Source organism: Lepisma saccharinum, chromosome 30 (genome assembly GCF_977018435.1).
Source record: "Lepisma saccharinum chromosome 30, izLepSacc3.1, whole genome shotgun sequence".
Taxonomy (NCBI): Eukaryota; Metazoa; Arthropoda; class Insecta; order Zygentoma; family Lepismatidae; genus Lepisma; species Lepisma saccharinum.
This window is the reverse complement of record NC_139258.1, coordinates 37,977,058-38,003,358: the sequence shown is the minus strand read 5'-3', so window position 1 is coordinate 38,003,358 and position 26,301 is coordinate 37,977,058. Positions and strand designations below refer to the sequence as shown.

At 37.6% G+C, this 26,301-nt stretch overlaps 1 protein-coding gene across 1 annotated transcript; it reads left to right on the top strand.

The window, feature by feature from the left end:
* Positions 1-12: 12 nt before the first annotated feature.
* Positions 13-26,301, top strand: LOC145981887 (TNF receptor-associated factor 4-like). The gene is made up of 2 exons (XM_083115372.1): positions 13-91; positions 24,855-26,301. Exon 2 carries the CDS (start codon positions 24,893-24,895, stop codon positions 25,877-25,879), a length of 987 nt encoding a protein of 328 aa, XP_082971498.1. The 5' UTR covers positions 13-91; positions 24,855-24,892; the 3' UTR covers positions 25,880-26,301.

Genomic DNA, 26,301 nt, shown 5'->3' with positions numbered 1-26,301 from the left:
CGACAAGGAAGACCACCTTGCCGCCTTGCCACGTCCTGCGTTTGCTGAACTGTTTGTTTTCCAAAGGAATATCCAGATTTCATACAGAAAAGTGAGTGTTGGGAAATACCTTTTGTGCTTCACTTGGTTAGAACTGTTTATCATATTCTTATTGCTGAGTGGACAATATGTTTTAGAAAAACTGAATTTGAGGCACGCACATTATAGCTACATTAGAACTGATCACCAGGGGAGCTCACGCGTTATCGGGGGGGGGGGGGGTTGTTGTAAACCAAGTCCATTTTTCAAAAGTTTAACAGTATTAAATGAAAATAAATTGTGTGTGTCGGTAGGGGGTCATTTACCCTTAACCAGGCGCACCTCTTTCACCACCTTAAGTATGCCGGGGGGGGGGGGGTAACGTTTCGGTAACAGTATGGTGTAGTGAAAACACATTTCACTCGTTTATTTCCTAATTATTTACATTTGTACTTACCTGTTATGCATAGCGGAACATTGTTGAACGTGGGATTTTGCTTTTTTCACTGCAAAAAGCGTAATTTTTCACATTACAAGTATTTATTGTTCGTTGCTAATTCGCTTTCGTTACACACAATATGGCGGGCAAATCTTGACTCACGTTGTCAATCGTCAGCTGATATGCAGTTTCCAAACTTATTAACCAAAAAATGCTGCACAAACTATTCACAGAAGGTTTTTAAGTGAAAATTGATCCACAAACCATTCACGGAAGATTAGGTTAGGTTAGGCAAACAGAGAATTAAATTGGAAAAAATTCACAATGCAACCTTCACTTATTAACCGAAAAATGCCGCACAAACTATTCACAGAAGTTTTTTAAGCGAAAATTGATCCACTCACCATTCACGGAACCTTCACACGTCATCTTGTAAAACTACCGCGTGGTTGCTACACTAACAGGGGGTTACATAATTGAACGCACAGAAGATTTGATTCGCATAGTCGACGGTAATGGTGACAAGAGCTATCGTGCATCGGAGATACATTTATGTCGAAAAATACATGATTTACCGGCCGAATAAGTTGAACAAAGGGAGAAAACACTTCCACGAGCTTTCAAAAGTCTACAGAAACTCAGTTCCGTAAGTAGTTTCTCCTGTAAATTTGAAGAAATGTGTTTTCACTATACCATATTGTTACCTAAATTTCACCCCCAGATATAAAATATTATTTATAATCAAGTAAGATGCATATGCACCAAAAAATACTTTTGGTAACAGTTTCGTATATCGGAAACACATTTCTTCATTTTTACAGAAGAAACTACTTACGGAAATGAGTTTGTCTAAGGTATTTTCTTTCATTGTGGAATATATTTGACCGGGAAATTATGTATTTTTCAAGAGAAATATCTCACCGACGCACAATTGCCATTGTTTTCATTTGTCTCCCGTACCTAAACAGGATGCAGCATACGTTTCATGATGTAACCCCCCTGTCAGTGTTTCCAATTCCCTTTTTTTTCACTGCTTGCCTAACCTAACTAAACCTAGGCTAGCCTTATCGGAAATGGTTCGTGGGGCTATCCATCAAGTACCTTGCATAATGGTTCATGGGGCTATCCGTGAATGTTTCGTGGGGCTATCTGTGACTGGTTCATGGGGCTATTTGTCAGCTACCCGTGCAAAATGTACAATTTCCACCAGTGACGAATACGATAGTTGGTATTTTTCAGTGAAGGAGGTTGGAGACACTGCATACCCATAACGTGAGTCAAGTTGTGGCCGCCATATTGTGTGTTACGGAAGCAAGGAAAGGAATCAAAGAAATCACTCTGTATGTGAAAAATTGTGTTTGTTTTCGTGTAAAATGCGTAAAGATACCTTGAACTATGTTCCACGATACATAATTGGTAAGTACGAACCATGCGAAACACAAAATATCCGATTTTAATGTGTTTCCGATATACTAAAATGTTACCATACTTCTATACAATTAAATTGACTATTTTCAAGAACTTAAGGAATATATTAAGATTACTGGAAGTATCTCCGATTCGGCATACTCACTAATTTTGGCCTCGTAATCACGAATCTTAAGTTAAAAATTGGTGGTCACGTCTACAAATTGCAAAATAAGCTTGTCAATTACTGCTATGCAATAACATGGAAACCATGTTTCTCGCATGTGAGAACATGGCATCTTGCGTAAAGTTGAAAAATATGTTTACCCCACGAACCATTCATGTAAGGTTAGCTTCGGTTAGGCAAGCATAGTAAATATTAAGGATGATCGTAAACTGAAAATCATAATTTTGGAACAGGCTTTTTCATAAATAATAGAATTATCTCGGCTCTTAAAACAGAATTTATTAATGATAGGATATCATATGCAGTTTTACAGGGTAGGTGGTGTAAAATTATTTTAATAAACATACATGCACCAACGGAAGATAAAGATGATAATACTAAAGATGATTTTTATGCAGAGTTAGAACAGGTCTTTGATAATTTTTCTCAGTATGATATGAAAATTCTGTTAGGTGACTGTAATGCACAGATTGGCAAAGAAGAGACATTTAAACCCACGATTGGTAAAGAAAGTCTTCATGAATTAAGTAATGATAATGGTATAAGATTGATTACTTTTGCAACCTCAAAGAATTAAATTGTGAAAAGTACCACTTTTAAACATAAAGATATCCATAAATATACCTGGTTTTCTCCAGATGGTAAAACTCACAATCAGATTGATCATATTCTCATTGATAAGAGAAGGCATACTAGTATAATTGACGTTCGTACACATAGAGGTGCTGACTGTGCCAGTGACCATTATTTAGTAATTGCTAAATTAAGAGAAAGACTCACAGTGATAAATCATAAGCAACAAAATCTAAAAGTTCTAAAATTTGATACAGGAAAGTTTACTGATGAAAGAATTAAGAAAGATTACCAAATTAAACTGTCAAATAGATTTGATGTTTTGCAGGATTTAAATGATGATGAAAATATAAATGAAACAGACGTAAATAAGAATGGGGAGCACATACGTAATGCAATAGAATCAGCAGCTAAAGAAAGTATAGGATACCATAAACCGAGAAAAAGTAAGCCATGGTTTGATAATGAATGTCATGGTTTGATAATGAATGTCATAATCTAATAGAAATAAGAAATCAGGCTAGACTTAGGTGGTTAAATAACTCTGATGATACAAATCTAAACAATTATAATAGAATAAAGCGAGAAGTTAACCGCACGTTTAGAAGTAAAAAAAGAGATTACTTGAAAAGCAAAATTAACGAAATTGAAACAAACAGCAAAAATAAAAATATCAAGGGATTTATATAAAGGTGTAAATGAGTTTAGAAAGGGGTGGCAACCTAAAGTAAACTTGATAAAAGATAAAGACGGTGATTTTCTAGCTGACCCAAGCGGTATTCTAAATAGATGGAAGAACTACTTTAATGATCTTTTAAATGTTCATGTAGGAGATAAATCAGAAGTAAATGAAGTCCACACAGCAGAACCTTTAGTTCCAGAACCTAACTTGACTGAAGTTAAAGATGCTATTAAAAGGCTAAAGAAAAACAAAGCACCTGGCATTGATTTAATACCAGCTGAGTTAATTAAATATGGTGGAAATTCATTAATATGTCAAATTCATAAATTAATTTGTTTAATATGGAATAAAGAAGAAATCCCTCAACAATGGAAAGAATCCATAATTGTTCCCGTGTTTAAAAAAGGTGATAAAATGAACTGCAATAATTACCGTGGAATTTCTCTACTCTCAACAACATACAAAATATTGTCTAACATTCTTTTAACAAGACTAACCCCATATGCTAATGAAATTATAGGTGATTATCAATGTGGATTTAAACGTAACAGATCAACTACAGATCCAATTTGGTAACAGTAGTATAAGCCGGAGACGGATTTCTTAAAATTTACGGGAGAAAAGACGAGAAAGTACTTACGGAATTGCGTTCTTGAGGACTTTCTGAAGCCGGGGAAATTGTTTTTTAGAATCGTGCAACGTATTTTGCCTGTAAATAAGGTATTTTTCGTCAATCATGCATCTCCGTTGTACGAAAGCTCGTGCCGCCATTACCGTCGACTACGTGAATCAAATGTTCCGTGCGTTCGGTTATGTAACCCCCTCACAGTGTAGCAACCACGAGGAAGTTTGACAAGATGACGTGTGAGCGGTTTTTTTCTCCAATGTAAGGTAAGACTGTAGTTTACGTCCTTTTCCTAAGGAATACGTGTCATATATCGTTGGAAAGCTTATTTTATAAGGAATTCAACAACGTAAATTCCAAAGCGAGCAAAAATTTCCTGAAGGAGTGAATCGAGAAAAACCGATGTTGTCCGGATATGCGTAATTGAACGTACTGAGGAATTTTTTAGATGATGAAGCACATATTTAGGGGTGAAATGAGTGCTAATGGAACCTAACCTAACAGGCCTAACCTAACCTCGTAGGCATACCTCGACCCCGTGAATGGATAGTGGGGCTATCGTGAACAGAAAGTGTAAAAAGAAAAAGGTACTTATCCGAAGAGATGCCGGGTGCCGCACCGCGAACGCAAAGAAGCAATCACCATGCAGATAAGGACGTAAAGTAGAGTCTAGCCTCAATTTTCGCTTAAAAACCTTTTATGAATAGTTTGTGCGGCATTTATCGGTTCATAAGTTTTGAAACACTGCACATCAGCTGACGATAGACAACGTGAGTCAAAATTTGCCCGCCGAATTAGCAACGAACAATAAATGATTATAATGTTAAAAATAACGCTTTTTTCATGGAAAAAAGTGATCCCCAGCTTGAAAAATCTTCCGCTATGCATATGAGGTAAGTAGCAATAATTTTTATTTGAAAACAAACAAGTTTGATGTGTCTCCGGCTTATACTACTGTTACCTCAAATTTTTCACATCAGACAGACACTTGAAAAAAAGTGGGAATATAATCAAAATGTCCATCAGCTATTCATTGATTTCAAAAAAGCATATGATTCGGTCAAAAGATATAAATTATATAATATATTAGTAGAGTTTGGAATACCTAAGAAGCTTGTTAATATGATAAAAATATGCACCAGTGAAACAGAAAGTAAAATTCGTGTGGGTATTAATATGTCTGACAAATTTACAATTCATGATGGGTTAAAACAAGGAGATGCATTATCTCCATTGCTCTTTAATTTTGCCTTAGAATATGCTGTTAGGAAGGTAAAAGAAACTAAAGAAGGACTAAAATTAAATGGTGTGACTCAGTTGTTAGCATATGCAGATGATGTAGACTTACTGGGGGATGATGTGAATACAATTAAGAATAACGCTAAAATATTTTTCAAAACTGTTAAAGAGATAGGTTTGGAAGTTAACAAAGAGAAAACTAAATATATGCTTACAGGCCGAAACCAAGCGTTAGGTAATAATCAAAATCTAATTATTGATAACAACTCGTTTGAACCAGTTTCCAAATTCAAATACTTAGGAGTAATATTGACAAATGAAAATTATATTAAAGAGGAAATAAAAAGTAGGCTTAATTCAGGAAATGCATGTTACTTCTCTCTTCATAAACTTTTGTCTTCTCGCTTAATATCTAAGAAACTAAAAGTTAAAATATACAAAACAGTAATTTTGCCTGTAGTATTATATGGGTGTGAAACTTGGTCCCTTACATTGAAAGAGGAACATAAATTGAGAGTATTTGAAAATAAGATCCTTAGGAAAATCTTTGGACCTAAAAGGGATGAGGAGACAGGTGAGTGGAGAAGGTTACATAATTTAGAACTACATAATTTGTATTCATGTCCAGATATTATTAGAATAATTAAATCAAGAAGACTTAGGTGGGCAGGCCATGTGGCACGAATGGGAGAGGAAAGAGGAGTTTACAGGATTCTTGTTGGGAAACCCGATGGTAAGAGACCTGTAGGAAGGCCAAGACGAAGATGGAGGGACAACGTTGAGATGGACCTAAAGGAAATCGGTAGGGATGGAAAAGAGTATATAGATCTTGCTCAAGATAGGGAAAGATGGAAGGCCTGTGTTGCTGCAGCCATGAACCTTCGGGTTTAAGAAGGCTAGAGAGTTAGTTAGTTAGATCGTAAACATAGTTTTGTAACACTAATCATTGCAAAAAAATGGTTGTTTTCTTCATAAATCAATGGTGTTTCATCTGTTCACGGACCAACTGTTTTCACAATTTCTAGACATGACCACCAAATTTTAACTTCAGATTCGTGAGTACGAGGTCAAAATTATGCCAAATTTTAAAGCAATTGAAGATACTTCCGGTATTCTTTATTTGCTCCGAACTTAAAGTAGTTTTTGAATATAGAAAAGAGGTGCAATTAATTTTTTAAAAAATAATATGGGCAGACATTGCATTTTCAACATTTCAAAACCCTTTCTTGCAATAGTTAAATCGAATGATAATAATGAGGAAAGTGTGGAAAAAGCAATACAAAAAATATTTTTTTGTAGGGTATACACTTTAAATATTTGTGTAAATTTAGCAATATCAAATTTTTTAAAGAAATGCAAATATATATTTCTAGTACGTTTTCCCTTCAAAATCTCAATTGTTTTGCACAACTAACAAAATGGGACCATTGTATTATTTTTTTGATCATATATTATGTCAAATACTTGTCTCGTTTTTAAAACTTCATCTTCATCGGCAAATTTGACATTTCCTTCCCTTACAGAATATTCCCGTATAATTTCTAAGTACGTATTGGTATTTTCCACAATGATTCTCACAGTAGTGTCATCTATGAAAAGTGAAAATCCTCAATAGCAGATTTGGATTGTTTTGCAGTTGCAAGTGATCCAAGAAGATGTAAAACAATGTTCATACTTCTTTTGTGAACATTCGAACATGAGCAGGAAGCTTCTTTCCATCGAGTTATTTTGTCTTTTCCCAGGAAATGAGTTTCATCTTCATCTTTTCCCAGGAAATAAGTTTCATCTTCATCCGGGAAATCATTCTCATCATCATGATTTGTCTTAGAATTAGTATAATGTTCTCACTCAGTAACATGATATTCTACATCATGATCTCATTTGGAGTCAATTATTCATCTTCAAGCACTTCAGATGAACTAGGCTCAAAACATCCTCCAACAGGCACAGCCCCTCCTGTCTTTCATACTATGAACTTTTGAACGATTTCTTAGAAAATTTATACATTCACTTTAAAACATGGTCACACATCACAGATCAAGTAAAAACTCTTAAAATATTTCACTCACGAAGCATAGTAAGCGAAAGTACTAGAAAAATGAACAAGAAAAAATCACATACGTAATTAGGCACGTGGGGTTAAATTTGACCCCCATCAACTTTGGAACCGCTTCACCTTGCTGCCATTACGCACACACAATGAAGGAAATGACCTTGACAGTTGAATCAGACTATTTTAGGAAGGTACTAGAGAAGCTAGCACCGGGGGCAAACAACAAGTGTCTGGGCGTTAAGAAATACCTACCTGGGGGTCAAATTTACCCCCGCGTGCCTAGTTAAGGGTTAAGTTAATTTTAAATATAAAATTTAGAAATATCATACAAATATTATTTTTTCCTATATCTTCTAAAACAACTCTTGAAGTTCTAATGACTGCTACTGACACCATCATTTACTACACACTCCATACTCTTTTTGATGATACAGATATTTATATCATACAAGTTAAAATGTACAATATTCATTTCAACCATAGACACTACTGTACCCCGGCCGAAGCAATAAAACTCTTCCTCGTTCCCAAAACTTTGGATCTGTTGACATCTGATGCAGATGTGGAAGTAATGTGGATGATGGCGTCAAAGTAACAGATTTCTGTCATACGAGAGGCTGCAACAGGGGCAGGGAAGGTACAGATAAAGAATCAGGCCCGTAGCTAGAATTGATCTCGGGGGGGGGGGGGGGGGGGGCTTTGTAAACCAAGTCCATTTTTTAAAAAAATATTAAATGAAGGCAAATCAGGTGTGGGGGGGACGCTCATTCATTTATAAATATCATATACTACACAAATACTACATCTTTTAAAACATCTCTTGAAGTGTTAAGCCCCTGCCTGGCTTCGGGCCTGATTTGAGGAATGGAACTCCACTGGGACAGTCCGCAGTCATTTCTCAATCTTTAACACACATCTGGAAGGAGCAAATTTTGACAGTCCTTAATAAATTGTGCGTATTTGTGTTGCATAATTTATATTGAAATTACATAAGTGATATTATTAACTTTGCAAAGAACGAAGTAAAAAATTTAACAAAGGATTTATAAATCAAGTTATTCAAGTTTCTACATCTATTAGAGAAAATTGTTGGTCTCAAACGTTTGATTGTTGACATGCATTATATACAGTAACTACGAATAGCCAACCTCCATGGTGGAGTGGTTAGCACAGCCCCTACGATGCCAGGTGTACCGGGTTCGTATCCTGGCCTGGGTATGAGTGTTCTTCGTGAGTGTCCCTTCATCGATTTCATCACATTATTACTCATTCTCTTCATGATTAGCCAAGAATAACACCACTGTACTTTTATTTTGATAGTTGCTTTATTAACTGACATTTTTATTACATATCACACTTTTCGGCATGACTGATATAGATGATACTCTGTTTTATACATGCATATTTATAGAGAAGAATAGTTTACAAAAAAAAAAACGATCTATTTTGTTTCTGGCAACCTCTAGAGCATTCTCATTTACAGGAATTATAGTGTTGAAAGTGTTTAGCCAAAATAATACAGTAAGTAACATTCTTATTCATACACATGGATTTTCTAAGAAAATGCTTCAATATCTGAAAGGAAATACACTCCTTTGAAATTGTTTCTTTACAGTTCAATAACTAATATCATTAGGAACATAAAATCTTACCCAAATTCTGTATAACCAATGACAATAATAAATGAAATGAAACTGAAAGAGAAGCATGCCCTTTTTTGTACAACTTTTCTATTCGTACACTTAATAATATAAAAGAAAAAGTATATTCAGAGCAAATTGACTGACAGTTCTAATACTTTGATGCATATCCTTTGGCTTTAATTACTGCTTGACACCTGTTCTTCATAGAATTAACCAGTTTCCGACATGTTTCAGAGCTTATTTTATTCCACTCGGCTTGCACAACAGTTTTCAACTCTTGTTTGGACTTGACGCCTGCTTCATGGACTCGCCTCTTCAAAATTGCCCATAAATTCTCAATGGGATTTAAGTCTGGACTTTGAGGTGGTGTTTGTAGTAGTTTGTGCACATTCCATATTATCTAATTCATGTTAACTTGTGCCTTATGCTTACTGTGATTGTCTTGTTGGAATCTGTAGATAGGCGGCATGTCCATTTTTTGGGCACTCTGCTTTACATTGTTCTTCAATATGTCCAAATAGACATATGCATCCATGATACCATCAATAAACTGGATGGTACCAAGACCTTTGGATGACATACAGCCAGCCCCAAATCATTAATGACCCACCACTATGTTTAACTGTTGGAACTGTGTTAATGTGATCATTGTCTTTATTTGATTTTCTCCAGACCCTATTTATCCCATCTGACCCGTATATATTAATCTTGGACTCGTCTGACCATATGACACTATCCCAAAATTCCTGTTCCTTGTGGATGTGCTCTTTCGTGAGTGAAAGTCTATTCCTGTGATTCACCATATTTACATACGGCCTCTTTCGTAGTATTCTGCCATGATATCCATGCTTCCACAAGGCACGTTGGACAGTTTGATCGGACATCATCTTGCCAGCAACATTTTCTACTAATGGTCGTAACTGAGGAACACTTAGTCGGGGGTTTTCTCGCACTCTCATCACGTTTATTCAACCGTCTCTCTTTTGGTTTTCTTGGCACATTCTGTGTTGAACCTTCTGTTTACTACGAGGGTCATTCAAGGAAAAAGTTTCCCTTTTTTTTTTGAGAAAGTACGAGCCCAATAAATGAAATGAAACTAGCAATGTGTTCTTTCGTCTTTCCTCTACATTTACACACAATGCAATGTTCGTGCAGGCTACCGTGCATGCGCGGCCTGTGATTAGCGTGAGTCATGCAGTGAGAAAGGTGCCCTGGCCATAAGGAGTAGCAAGTCATGGCGGTGTGGAGTAAGAAGAGATTTGTTCTGTGATCCGGTATGAGTGGGCAAATGGTCTTGCTCCTATCGACATCCACAGGAAGGTGCTTGTTGTTAATGGAGACTCTGTAATGTCAGTGTCAGTTATGGTTTCATCGCGTTGGGTCCCATGACAACTCACTGCAGAACATCTCACGATGCGTATGACATGTTGTCTGGATTCTCTGACCCGGTACCACAATGAAGGGAACAACTTTCTCTGCTGTATTGTGACTCAGGATGAGAGCTTCGTTCATCACTACACTCCAGAATTCAAACCGACGTTGATGGAATGGAAACAGCCGTGCAACAATGAGACAAATGCTTATGCTGCCTTGGAAATTATGTTGAAAAGTGAGAAAGGACCATGCTACTTGGTGCAACTTGATTTTTGTCTGTAACTTAAAAATAAATTTTTTGCAACATAGGGAAACTTGTATTGAACTGTGGAGTGGGATTTATTGACTGTTTGTCCAATTTTTCTTAACGAATAACCTCTAAGGGCCAAATTTATATTAACATCCTTCAGATCGGAACTAAGTTCCTTCACCTTGCCCATTTCGAACATGCTGATAGTTAGACGATATGCCTACGCCAGCATTCTGCTTGACGGGGAGCGTGCCTGCATGTTCAAACTTGTAACGAAGTTGCAAACTGCATGAAATCGCCCGAATAGTGGTGGCGCTGTATGTGAGGAAGATTGAAACTCATGCCTGTACGAATAACAATGTTGCATGAACATCGTGTTTTTATCTTTTCACACAAATTATATGCTCTGTTTATACACTTTGAACATACATTTTTATTAACATTTATTGGTGAAACCTTCATTAACTAATTTCCAGGTACATATGAAAATGATTATATTTACTAGTAGATATGACATTTTTTCCTTGGAAATTCTATGTGTATGAAAAACAATGTTACATACTGTATAGGACAAAACTATGAGAGGAAAATTGCTTAATGCAAGGAAATGCATTAACATTAAATTATTGGGTTGGACATAGCGGATAATAATAAATGTCATACGCATACATATTTAAGACTTTATTTCTGGATAATTTGGGAAGTTCCTGCGATTCCTAGCCCTGTGGTTGTATTACACATACTTGCAACCAGAAAAAAAAGAAAAAACATATTGTAGAATCTAAATTTTTATATTATTGAGTATTGACCCATGGCAGCTAGGGACGACCCAAATGATGTCAAGTTTAACAGTTGTCCATCAAAGCTATCTTTTTCTTAGTAATATGTCATAAGAAGCCAGTGACCAAGTAATAATCACAATATACTGCACATCCATGATAACTAGTGGAAAATATTTGTAGTAATTTGTAGCCTTCCTGATTTAGTGGGTAGGGAGTCTGCCTGCCACACGGGAGACCCTGGTATGATTCCCGAGGTCAGTGATCTAAGGTGAGAATTTTTCCGACGGTCCATTCCTAAAGCAGCTCTGAAGTTCACCCAGCTTCAAGTAAATGGATACGAAGGGACAACCCAGGGGAGGGGGGGAAGAGGAAAGAGACAGCTGAAACAAGATACTGATCACATCACCTCCAAAATGGCTGAGATCAAAAATGTGTCTAGCGTTATCCCCACACCTCCTACATGAGTCTATATGCATGAGGAACTGTACCATATCTTACCTACATTTGCAGTAATTTGAATTACATTAGATTTAATATACACTATCTACCAAAAAGTAATTGGACACGTGTACAAAATGGTTGTCTGGTGGTGCGAACCCTGTTGGAACCTCGTGGAGACACCTCTTGCTGCTATAACACCAGCCACTCTGTCAGGCATGCTCTCGACTAGTTTGTGGAGGACGTCTATTGGAATGTGTTGCCATTCCTCTTGCAAGATCTCACTCAGTTGGACAATGGAATTTGGCCGCATCTTCCGAGACCTTACCCACCAGTCCAATGCCTCCCAAAGGTGTTCTATGGGATTGAGATGAGGACTCTGTGCAAGCCAGACCAATCGGTGAACATTGTTGTCGGCATACCACTGCATAGTAGCCTCCAAAACATGCCACCTAACATTGTCATCCTGGAAGTAACAGGGGTCCATTCCGTAAAAATGCCACAAGGTTGGGAGAATTTCATTGTCTAGTATTGTACAGTATGCCTGTGAGTTCATTGTGCCACGAACAACCACCAGTGGTCCCACTAAATGATTCAAATTAGATACTAAATTAACCATCATCATAGGTGCTCGATTACTTTTTGGTAGATAGTGTACCTTGCTACATAAGTTCATTACATTCCTTTTATCACATGGATAATTTAATTCAGATAAAAATGCAAGGAGGCTGATACCAAACCAAAAAAACCAAACAAATGCACCACTAATATTGTGCAATCTGAGTGCTTCAATATATTCTCTCTCTCTTCGAAATGATAATTGGTTTGTAGGTATTCATACAGGCCCTGAATTACCACACCCAAATTTCTGTTTAGTCCTCCTTGTACAGATACATCTGCCGAAAACTGGAAACTCTCTGTTAACGGAGAATTACAAGACAAGATTAATATCAATGAATGAGAACTTAATTTTTCGGATACAGTCTGAAATAAGTATTTCCCATGTTCATCAAGTGAACCGCAACCCATTGCTGCTCCATATATCTCATCATATTGTATTAATATGGCATTCATAGAAATGTTCTGAATAATGTGACATGGATTAATGTGCTTATTATCAATCCACCTTGCAAAGAGCCTCTTTGAGGTATCATCTTCAAAATTGTATAAAACATACGTAGCCTCTTCTAGCCCTGTTATTAACCAAAGTAAACAAAAGCGGTTGGGCCAACTGTACTGAAAATGGTTGGCAAAATGTAAGAACATAGCATTGGGCAATGGTAGTTTTGGGTGTGGTTCCAACGTTGGCTCAACGTGTGGTTTTTATGTTGGGCCAATGTATGCTTTGACTTTCGACCAACGTACTGAAAACTAAAGAATGAATAGGTTTGTGTTCTGATATATACATAATTTATTGTGAGGCCAAATGTAAACAATAGCACAAATTATTTGTGAAAATAATTTTAAAAAAATACACAGCACTTTCTTAGTCACATGGTATCATTGTTTTGAAGGCACCGTACCTTCAAGTGGTAGCACAAAAACCTTCTAGAGTTTACTTAGTTTTCCAGCTTTCAGGAATTTAGTCTGCACATAACATTGCTTAACCACCTTCACAATAATACCTGTAAGAATGTTGTTCTACTACAGCTAAAGACACAAGCAATAAGCAATTCCCTACACATCTTTCATCCATGGCTTTCATTAAAAATATATTATATTTCCAGTATGTGCTGTGACTGAAATATTTGAAAAGAAACACTGTTACATGTCACTTATTTTACACTCATTTACATCATACTCCTGAAAGTTGTCTTAGCATGAAAAAGTTGTTCATAAAACTGATTTTGACTCACTTAGGCTATCCGTGTGGTTGTTTTACACATACTTGCAACAAGAAAAAAACAAAAACATTGTAGAATCTAAATTTTTATCATTGAGTATTGACCCATGGCAGCTAGGGACGACCCAAATGATGTCAGGTTTAACAGTTGTCCATCAAAGCTATCTTTTTCTTAGTAATATGTCATAAGAAGCCAGTTTCCAAGTAATAATCACAACACAAAATGTTCATAATCCATTCTGGTATTTATGGTTAATCTACTGGTCACGCTCTACAATAAAAAGTCCAAGTTAAAGTACACAATACTCTAGTCCATAATGTACTGCACATCCATGCCAAATAGTGAAAAATATTTGCAGTAATTTGTGGCCTTGTTGATTTAGTGAGTAGGGTGTTCCAGTATGTGCTGTGACTGAAATATTCGAAAAGAAACACTGTTACATGACATTTATTTTACACTCTAGAATTTAGAGCATACTCTTGAACATTGTCTTAACAGGAGAAAGTAGTTTTTAAAAGTGATTTTGACTCACTTTTCCATGGTTGGGTGAAAGTTGGCAACCACCGGTGGCCTAACGTAAGACCAATGTCACTTTACCAACCAACTTAAAGCCAAACTTTCTCACGTAAAAACTGATGTTGGCCCAGCGGTTGTGGTTACTTGGGAACAATTCCGAGCCAACAAAGTTTTTCTTTGTGTCAATAGGGGGTTGCACTTTAGGATTTGTTGTAAAGCTGAACAGATTACCCTGGTAGTCTGTGTTTATTGCCAGTGAGCACTCAGAAGGGGTGAAAAAAATTGTTTGTGGCATTTGGGGAACAGATATTCCTAAAAGGATGGAGAGGTTATTTAAGAAGGACAATGGAAACTGATAACCATGGGGAGAATACACCATGATGGCAACTACAAGAAAGAAAGATTTGGAATTTGAATTAAAATTTTGGGTGCATGGAAGTAAGGTTGACTTTTGGCCACCTTAGCAGAAGGTCGCCCCCTTACACTCCAAGAAAGAAAGAAACTACAATAAATATCCAACAAAAATGATTATAAGGGAAGTGTAAGTCCATCCAATAAGGACAAGGATTTGGTAGTGGGTCTAGAAACACAGGCGCCAATTTGATGTGAGAAGATTAAATCATGTAAATCAAAGTAATCCCTGACAATTGGGGATAAATTAATATCCCCTTTGCTTCGGTTGTATCACCACAGCCAACTACGACACCAAGGTTCCTGGATTTGAATCCCGGGCTGGGCATGGGGGTTTCTTTGTGAGTGTCCTTTCATCATATCATCCGTAATCGTTGTGATTAGCCAGAAGTGCGATGCTAAATAATAAAAATCAACCAACATGGTACCAAGAGAAAGTAATGTATTTGCTGTGAGAGCCTTTAATTGTAAAATATTTTATGCTTGTAGTAAAAATTGAGGTGATCATTGTAATGAACTCCCCACCCTGCCATTTTCTTCTCAAAATTATAATTCTCTGCTTGGGGCATGAGGACCTCCAAATATCAACCTCTCTTCCACATAGTACACCCTAGGCAGCATTTTGCACACTATCATAGCTCTGGCGTCTGGATTCACAACCAGTATAATCCGCTGTGGGTTATTCCATGTCAAATCAACCAATTTTAAAATAATTGGTTGCATGACCATTTTTGAAAAATGTATTTTTTAGTACATACGTTTGTACATGTTTCTAGATATCTAGTTTTGCTTAAAATTGCATTCTAAGTACGAAAATTATGGTGGAAATTGGGGTAACAATAGTTAAAAAATTTAATTTTTAAACCCGATTTTTTCAATGAAGGGGTTTAGTCTAAGGCTTGATTTGTTTTCATGTGTAGACCTGCCTACAGGGTGTCTGTAAATAAAATATCAGTTTAGATATTCAACCCTTTTTTACAGCATGGGCTCAAATATGGCCGTTTATTGAATTTTGACAGTTTTCGGGGTTAAATATCTCAGATGGGTCCTCTTGAAAAATTCTGAAATTTGGCACAAAAGAAACCTTGCATGAACCTAACTCACAGTAAAAATCTCAACTTTTAGATTCAACTCGTTTTGGTTAATATTATGTAACGTATGTCACCTAATTTCTGACGTTGCAAAGTAAGGTTAAACTACATCTAATACTTAGAATAATGAAGTATTTTCTTTTTCTTTTTTAAATTTGGGTTAAATAAAGACTCGGAAAAGATAGTAACATAAGGTTTTAATATTTGACTTAACCAGAAATTGAAATTACAAGATATGACAATTGAAAATCTGCAAAATCTCATTGCAAAATGTTGGTGTTGTGAGCTCCAGTTTCCTATTCATTCTCTTTGTCAAATCAGGCAGAATTCTTTGTTCAGTTCATCACATATATGTTTTTCTTGACCAAGTGGTAGCAATTAAACTGATGATTCTGACCTGTTCAACATTCGTTTTCACTAATTTACAGTTTTTTCTTATAATTCCCATTATATGATTGTACTGGTCTCGCAAAGGATTGTCACACTTGCCTTCCTTTTCTTCAGTTCTAATAGTTTGTGAAAATCAACTTTCCAGTTTCCTTTGCACTTCTTGTATGATGTGAATAGTTTTCGTGCTAGAGCACTTTATTGTTTTTCTGCAATCAGCCTCCTCAGTTTTGAAACAGGAGATACATCAAAAACAGAACAGACTTCAAGCAATTCCTTTAGTTTTTCTTGGGTTGGCACAAAAACCATCATTTCCATTCTGGTATTTAAGTGAGTCACTTTCTCCAGATATGAAAATTTTACTCCCAGCATGTCAGGCATATTGATTTAACTGGTATAAGGCTTACTTGACACTTTTTGCATTACCATATAATGCAAATTAATTTCAATAATTCCCTTACTTAACTTTTTCTTTAAGTGGTAGTTCTGAAGATCACAACATACTTTACCATATAAAAAACTTTTTTCAATGGTATTTGCATAATGTCTCTAAGCCATCCACCTAAAGTCTTGACCTAAGAAGTGTTTTATCATTTTCACTGAGTTCGTTAAGATTAATTAGGTCTGGTAAACTTACCAAAAGTGTATTTATGACAGTCCTCTCCAGTTAAAATCCTACAGAACACTCCATTTCCAGTCACAGATAACGAACATTCACAAGTCACTACTATCGGCACATTAAGCAAAGGAAGAATGACAGTAGAGATTCTCCATGCACAGATCAATTCCCGGCTTGCCTCACATCCTATGAAAACATGTCTCTGAATCTTCTGCTGTGCATGACTCACATCTCCTTCAACAAATGTCTTTTCTTGGGATAAAAAAAAAAAAACGTGGAAAATAAAGGAAACAGAAAAATAATATATTCTACCAGCATTGACCCTCCAAAATAAATAGCCTACTTTCAGTGGAGTGCCCAAGGAGGGGTTGATGGGGGTCATAACCCAATACCTTTGGCATAATATTCCATATCACATCAAAGGCAGGATAATTAGGTAAAAACAGGGCTGTATACTAAAAGGGTATATGTAACCCTCCTCCCCTCCCTTCCGAAATTCCTGGGCATGCCACTGCCTATCTTAAGTTGCATGCACTGCTACATTTAAAAAATGTGGGAGAAGCTCAGTTTTAGAGCTGACAATACCAACTGGTCGTGGGTACCTAATAAATAAAAACCTTTTGCAATGAGATTTTGCAGATTTTTAATTGTCATGCCTTGTAATTTCAATTTCTGGTAAGTCAAATATTAAAACCTTATGTTACTATATTTTCTGAGTCTTTATTTAACCCAAATTTAAAAAAGAAAAAGAAAAGACTTCATTATTCTAAGTATGGGATGTAGTTTAACCTTACTTTGCAACATCAGAAATTAGGTGACATACGTTACATCATATTGACCAAAACGAGTTGAATCTAAAAGTTGAGATTTTTACTGTGAGTTAGGTTCATGCAGGGCTTCCTTCATGCCAAATTTCAGATTTTTCAAGGGGACCCATCTGAGATAGTTAACCCGAAAACTGTCAAAATTCAATGAACGGCCATGTTTGAGCCCATGCTGTAAAAAAGGGTTGGATTTCTAAGCACTGATATTTTATTTACAGACACCCTGCAGGCAGGTCTACATATGAAAAAGAAATCAAGCCTTAGACTAAACCCCTTCATTGAAAAAAATCGGGCTTAAAAATCCAATTTTTTAACTATTGTTACCCCAATTTTCACCATAATTTTCGTACTTAGAATGCAATTTTAAGCAAAACATACATGAATATCATAGGAAGTATACTTCATTAGCTACAAAATGAATTTTGCTTCAGGTCTCTAGCTCTTATGGTTTTTGAGATATTAAGGTTTCTGAAAAGTGCTACATGAGCAAAAAAACCATGCGCCATGTTGGAAAAATGGCTGCCCCAGGAGAACTAAAGACAATAAATTTTTTTGAACATTGGTTTTGATACCTAGAAACATGTACAAACATGTACTAAAGATGAAAATCTTCTAAAATGGCCACGCAACCACCATTGGAAGGTTTGGCATTGAATGACCCCTGTGTTACATTGTGATAGTTCTCTTCATACGTTTCAATTCATCACTAGGGCCCGGGACTTTATGTCCTTGTTACCCTGCCCCCGTGTCAGGGCAACAGTGTTTTTTTCTATTGTAATATTTATTAATATGTTAATTAATTAGGTAATTACGTGTATAAAAATATGTATGTGTGATTAGTGTAAATCAATTTATTATGCATTTTTTAGGTTCGTATTATTCCATGTATAAATACCATGTAGCTCTGTTCTTTCTTCGTGTTTCGAACGTTCAAAAGAAAGGCGGGCTTAAAAATTTTGAAAGAAGGGCCGGGCCGTTGGCAACAGACGCCAACAAAACGTATATAAACTCCCAGATGAGAGTAGGGGGGCCAGACTAGTAACATATTTATTTGTGGGCTCTGTCCGGGATTGAACTTATTTATTTGGGGGCTCTGTCCGCGATTGAACTTATTTTCTTTGAAGGCGTGTCGCAGGATATTGAACTAGATTTTTGATTTGAAAGTTAAGGAGAGAAACGGACGAGGATCGAACCGATGATCTTGCGAAACAGAAAAGGGGAAGTTACAAGAATGTCTCTTGGTAACTTGAGTAAGTCCAGCCCGACCGCGTCAGAACTTTCTGTTGTTGAGGAACAAAGGTGCGTTCCAAGAGTGACAATGGAGGAAATTCGTTTACCGCTTCCGACATTTGAGGGAAATGTAGGGAAGGAAGATGCTTTTTCGTATCTGGATAGGATTCAAGATTACGCGAGAACGTTGAAAATTTCTGAAGATGATCTTCTGAAGGAGTTTATTCCTCTTTCGTTGCGAAATGAAGCGAGGGAGTGGTTTTTGTTCACGGAACCGTTCGGTGATTTTTCACAATTCAGGCATAAATTCTTGCAGGCTTTTCATGGATTGGATTATCAGAGAGAAGCAGAGTTATTTTTGTCTCAGAGGTTTCAACTTGCTAACGAGGGATTGGCGGAATACGTTCGCAAGGTTGACAGGCATTTTAGTAGGATAAAGAATTCGGCTTCTGCACAGGAGAGAATTGACTTTATGAAATCGCACTGCAATCCGGTATTTAGGGATTATTTGTACAACAAGACATTCACTTCTATGAGAGAAATGAGCGAGTACGCCCTGGAGCTACAAGCGGAGTTTTTGGAAAGGCAGAGATTCAAGTCTTTCGTTTCTGAAGACGAAATTCGCAACTTGGCTCTGAGAAAGTCCGTTAACCAGGAATTCGAAGAGGAGAGGGGGAGAAAGAAATCTGATATTTTCTTGGACCCTGTGAGCATTGGTTTTGACCGCCCGAAAGTCGAGCGCTTGAGGGCTGAACATGTGGTTTCACGCCCTCCACCCTTGCGGCTTGCGGTGAGGGATGAAAACAAACAGAACCGCTTTTCGAAGGAAGATTGCCAGAGAAATAAATTATGCTACACTTGTGGACAGAAAGGTTGCAGAGCTTCAAATCACCGTAGGAAAAAAAGATAAATGAACGTGGGAAGGAAATAACAAAAAACTCGTAGAGTCGCCACGAATTTGTCATGTTCGTGGCGTGGAAACTGCAAATTTTACGCGGAAGGAAAATTTTTCACCTCACAATGTAAATGTAAAAGACGTAAGGGAACCTATCGTTTTATGCAACGTGGCTAATGTGGAAGTACACGCATGTATTGATACGGCATCGTCCAATAACTTTGTGTCTTTGGAGGTTTTCGAGAAAATGAAGACAAATGGAGTGAAATTGAAGGGTTGCAGAACTAAAGTAATACTTGCGGAAGGAAATGTGGAATCTTTGGGGAGTGCTTACGTGAATATTAAGTTTCACGGACACAAGGCTCGGGATCAGATATTTGTGTTATCAAATGCTAATCATGAAATGTTAATGGGAAGAACATTAATGGCTAAGCTGGGACTTATACCAATGATTCATCGTAACGGGTGGGCAATTGAGCCTGATCTTTTGAAAATCGTGCCTTTTGATTCGCCGCCGACACGTGACAGCGTTGATGCTGTTGGTTCTAGGGGACTGGGTTCGACCACGGATGGAGTCGAAGGAGTCCGAGAGAACGTTTCTGCTTGCGGAGCGGAGACACGTAGCAGCGACATCAAAGGGGAGGGGGTTGACGAAGAGAGAAGGATTGCCATGCTGATGAAGGGTACCGTTATCTCAGAGGAAAACAAGCCGGAATCGTATGCCATACTGAGAAGGCATATTGATGTCTTTCAAGATAAACCGGGATTAGCAAAGGATTACGAGGTTCGTTTGGATGTGAATAACGAGAAGCCGTTCCGAGCGAGACCTAGGCCACTTTCTGAGCAAAAGAAGAACTTCGACCGGAAGCAGAAAAGGAAAACGGAAGCGATGTTTACAGATGCAGCTGGCAACACTGTAAATGGAAGACAGACGGACAGACAGAACGAAACTTCGCCGCCCGTAGATCTTAACGATAAAGATATGTGGAAAGGAGAACAACAGAGTGATCCTTACTTGTCGAAATTAATTGGATGTTTAAATGGAGAAGAAGTTGAAATCAAGGATTCTCGAGAGAAGAGAAAATTTGACTTTTATCTCCAACATTCCTGTCTCGACGATGATGGACTGCTTTACCGTTTCGTTGACGAAAACACTGGACTTTATCCACCGTTTAGCTCCAGATTGAAGCTGCGGGTACCAGAGAAGTTAAAGAATGAAGTACTTAAATCTTCGCATGATGATTTATTATCTGCGCACTTAGGACATGGAAAGACATTGTTTAAGGTCCTAGAGAATTATACTTGGGACGGAGTAGTCAAAGATGTCAGTAACTATTGCAAAAGTTGTATCACTTGTCTTCAGTATAATCCTGACAACAGCAGAAAGATGGGCTTTATGAACTCGAGGAAATCTACTGCACCTGGATACAAAGTGTTTCTGGACATTTTTGGACCACTGCCTACAAGTACAAAAGGGAGATACAAGTACTGTTTAGTCATTCAAGATGAGTTCTCAAGGCACATTAGTTTGACACCGCTTAGAACTACAACGGCGAGGAGGATCTCGCAAGCATTCTTGAAGTACTGTTTTCAATCAGGGTTCCCGAAATACGTTGTCAGTGACAACCAGAGTGTATTTCGAAGCAAACTGTATTCACAAACATTGCGTTCTGTGAATTGCAAGCCTGTCTATATTACGCCATATAGACCGAAGGGAAATAAATCAGAAGCAGCGATTAAGATAATCAAGCAAGCACTTGGAAAGTTTTGCAGAGAGCACTCGTCGTGGGCTGAAAACTTGGACGCGATAAGTTTCGCCGTCAATAATGCAACGAATTCGATGACTGGATTGAAGCCGTCATTTTTGTTCTTTGGGCGTGATTTGTACACACCGCATGACACTCGGAAAATGGAGCTTCAGAGGGAAGATGGAACCGGGGAGAACGTCACGGCGGAGAGACAGATGGATTACGTCATGCAGTTAAAGGAAAGAATGGGCGCGGCTTTCGAATTTGCAAGAGAAAAAGAAGAAAAGACGAGGCAAAAGGCGTCAAAGGCCTACAATAAGGGCAGAAGAAGGGTTAATCTTCGTGTAGGAGATCGAGTACTGCTTCAAGAGCATAAGATTTCGTCTGCTTTTAACAAGCAAACTGCGTGCTTTTTCCCGAAATTCAAAGGGATCTACAGAATTCTGAATTTCACTACTCCAAATAATGTTGTTTTGGAAAAGGGAGGTGAGGGGAAGAGAGTTCTGGCTAACGTTGACCAGCTGAAGGTCAATTCGAGAAGAAATTTGAGAAGTGTGAGGGAAAACACTCGTCCATAAATTCTACCCTGAGAATCCATCTCAAGGGGAGGGGGTAGAAGGGCTGTGAAAAATGATGAAAAAGAAGCCGAGTGACTGACTTCTTGTTTGTACAGTAGTAATTAAGTTCCTGATTTATTGTCGCTACACATTTGAGTTCTGGTAAATTTATTTCATGTGAATGTAAGATTTACATTACGGACTGTTGGATTTTATGTTATGTGAACCTTTTAACGATAAAAGTAAATGAATATTCTGCACATGAGGACATGAGATTTTCATCGCTAAGAGAATGCTGAAGGATGGCAGTTCGATGCCCGGAAAAGAAAGGGAAAGTTTCCTTATAGATGAAAAATGGAAAAGCCATATTTAAAATCGGGTCGTGTGATCGAACGATAGAACCTTGGAAAGCATTTGAAGCTGAAATTCGGCAGGAGTCGAACCGAGTACCGCGGATGTCCCAGACGCAAGGACTAGGGGACTAAGGAGCCGGGAGTTCTTCGAATGGACCGTGGAGAGGCTGAGTCGACCCTAGAGCGGGAGCTGGACATGTTCTTTAGAAGGTGGAGGAGCTGAATCCGTCTGCACCTGGGAGCAGTCCTGATGACCGAGATGTCCAGGAGGTTACAGGATTCCGGAGGAAGAAACAGTGTGGAAATAGGATATTTAGTGAAGTGAAATCGAGACTCTTCTTTTTCAGAGAGACGTTTTGACGTGTAGTGAAAATAACTTTTTCAGTGAACTTTTTCTTTTTCAGATACAGTGCTTAACTTTTCTCAGTGACTTTAAGACAATTCACACATACTGAAATTTAAATTTCAGATGGAATTGTAACGCTGGGGAGGGGGAATCTGTTACCCTGCCCCCGTGTCAGGGCAACAGTGTTTTTTTCTATTGTAATATTTATTAATATGTTAATTAATTAGGTAATTACGTGTATAAAAATATGTATGTGTGATTAGTGTAAATCAATTTATTATGCATTTTTTAGGTTCGTATTATTCCATGTATAAATACCATGTAGCTCTGTTCTTTCTTCGTGTTTCGAACGTTCAAAAGAAAGGCGGGCTTAAAAATTTTGAAAGAAGGGCCGTTGGCAACAGACGCCAACAAAACGTATATAAACTCCCAGATGAGAGTAGGGGAGGTCGGCTGTTGGAACTGAGACTTGGAAGGGAGAGGCTGTTTTTGCTTCGGTTAGCTAGGACCGGAGGACAGATCTCTCGAAACGGATGCTGTAAGAGATTGGATTGCCGGGCAAGCTAGTGCCTTGGTGTCCAGTTTACAGGTAAAAAGGTAGTTGTACTGGATGTTATTTTGAAGTAATTACGGTGCGCCGGGCAGCCTAGTGCCTTGTCACCGTGGAGGTTGAGAAATGTACACGTCGGGCGGCCTAGCGCCTGTTAAGACGTTTCTTGGAGTAACGCGAGTCTACCTTGTGACAAGCGTACTTCAGATGTAATTCATGAAATGTAAAGCATCCAGGTACAAACAATAGAGATTCCAACATCAAAATTAGAGTTTTGGCCCGATAAATAATTAGAGAAATGAACGTTCGGAAACGACTTGTATATACTTCAAATTTTACGTTAATTAAACTTATAGAAAATAACCAAAATTTCCGTTTTTAATTTCACAGATGCAGGACAAGGTAATTTATCCCCCTATAGCAATAAGGTTTTGCAAAAGTTATCCGTTGTCTCTTGTAGTTAATTATATAATTATGTTGACTTGTGGCAACCCACGTGCATTGTCGTACAAAGAAAGATACCCCTAGACAAATCTGAGCCGAGTACGAAGTGCACCGAACCTCGAGTGCGGAGGTAAAGTGTGTGGGGGGGGGGGGGGCAGACCAAGCGAGTAACATCCTATAAAACTGTAAAATATGTATGTAATTGTCATATAAATTGGAAAATATGTCATGAAAAATTACAAATATGTCAGAAAATGCAGAAATATTCCCAGTAAAGTCAAAAATATGTACAACAGTACTCTCGAATTTCTCCCATACCCGATAGAGTAGAGTAGGGGCTGTAATGTACCGAATGATATTTTTACTTTTGACTGATTTTTGTGAAGAGCAAAAAAGGCAAAAAAGTGAGAACGAAACTTCTTTACTTCCCGTTCAACAATGAGAGAGAACATTTTTCCTGAATAATGTTTGCATGGCTATCAATTGTTGGCGGGATAAAAAAAGTGGGGTATTATTGTCCTGTACTAAGAAAAAGACGGCACCATTCTTCCTCCGTAATTTCCATATCCTGCCATCGACAATATGAACTATCTGTTGTGGTAAGGCTACGAAGAAAAAATTATGAAATAACCGATTATGTGCGAGAGAATTACGAAATTATACAGAAATATGTCTTATTACAACAAAATTGAAGAAATAAGGTGTAAAAATGTGAAATTGGTGAAATATGTCAAAATATCCTTTGTCAAGTTTGTCTATTTCGGCTGATTTTTATCAGATATGTAAAGATCTCACTCCAATATTAGATCCGAAGCCAAATGAAAAATATGTATAACATAAAGTCCCGGGCCCTATTCATCACCATCCAACCAACTCATCTTCGTGATTAGCCAAAATTGCCAGAAGAGGGAAGTGAAATAAAATCAACGAACCAATCTAACAAAAACAACTCTCCACTTCCATAATATTTCACAATAATATCAAATACACATCTTTCTTTGACTATCTTCCCATCCCCTCCTAGATGTAATTGATACATAGCACACCACTCTTTGTTGGATGGATAGTCTTGAAAGATGAGAGTAGTATGTTAGAGAGATAGAGAGAAAGATAAGAGTAGTAAGTTTCCATGATGCAATATTGTAGAAGATTATCTCCTGTATTTGTTTTTGTGGGCAATAATCGTCATAGGAATACTTTGACGTCATGATTTCATGTCTGCGTATGTAGAATTGATCGGTTGCCTGTTTCTGTTCCCATGGTACAAAGTAAACAGTCTCGATAACCAGAGCCTTATGGATTTTCCTAATGCAGACATTTGTATTGCAGATTTCAATGGATTCGCGATTCCCTCTTGGAAACTGAAGATGCCGACAACTGTTTACGTCAAATGCTCGTTCTGCGAGAAGGAGGTAAAGCAGAGGAAACTAGACAGTCACCGCCTAAACTGCGAAAAACGAAAAGCTGTTTGCCAGTTTTGTTTAGAATTGTTCTCCATTGAAGATATAGAAAATCACGAACAACGGTGCTCTGTGAAAGTTGCCAAGAATGAATCCAAGACAAGTTCCCTGAAGGAGACTGTGGACCAATCTGACACCGAGAAAGGAACTCGTGTGGTGCCTTGTGACAATTTTTCAAAAGAAGTGGAAAAATCCGACATGAGAGACAAATGTATGCAGCGAGAAGTCCAGTGCGTCTTCTGCGACGAGAAAGTGCTCGAAACAGAACACTACGACTTCTGCGAGTTCATGCCTATCCGCTGTGTCTATGACTGTGGGAAGAAATTGCCAAGGAAAGATCTTTACAAACACGTTGAGAATGAGTGCCCCCAGATGTTAATCGAGTGTAAATATTGCAAGGAGGAAGTCAAGAAACAACTGCTGGTGGATCACCATTCAGAATGTCTGAAATTCCCAATTCCTTGTCCTGAGATTTGTGGTGTTGAAGTTACAAGAGAAGACGTGGAATCACACTTGGATGAAGAATGCCAGAAGCGCTTTACTGCCTGTGCTTACAAGGAAATGCAATGTCACTTAGAACTAGCAAAAAATATCATCGATAAGCTCTGTTGCAGAGTTGAAATTATTGAAAGGAAATTAGAAGAACTGCAGATGGAGATAAAAGAAATAAGACGAGTTAGTTTCATGTGGAAAGTGGAAGGCATAGCTCAGGAGAAAGAAGAAGCTAAGAACAGTGAAGATTACGCAATTGAAAGTGCCCCATTTTACAGCAGTAAGCATGGGTACAAATTAAAGGCGATATTATACCCAGATAGTTATCTTGCTGAAAACAAAGGTCATTTAGGGGTTTTCATTCTAATAATGCCAGGAGAATATGATTCCATTTTGAAATGACCCTTCACAAAACTTGTAAAGTTTAGATTAGTTGACCAAGCAATGTCGGGTGAGGACATTGAGGAAAGTTTCCATGGAGAAGATGATGAGTACTTTATGAAACCTAAGGACAATGTTTGTAATAGAGATTACGGTTTTCCCACATTTGTCTCTCACGAAGTACTCAAGAGCGGAAGTTACATTGTAGACAATGCAATTTTCCTGGAAGTCACTGTGGAATAAGGCTAATAATGTTGAAAACATGATCACATCTCCTTTAAATTTCTTTGATGAACAGCATATGACTTTTGGTATAATTTCTCCATGTGGGGAAGTATATTCTGTCTGAATTAATTCATGGTTTTGTGAACTGAATTACTATACCTGTTAAAAGAAAAAGCTCGAGAAATAAATTCAGTAATAAAAAATAGAAAATTTTTGAA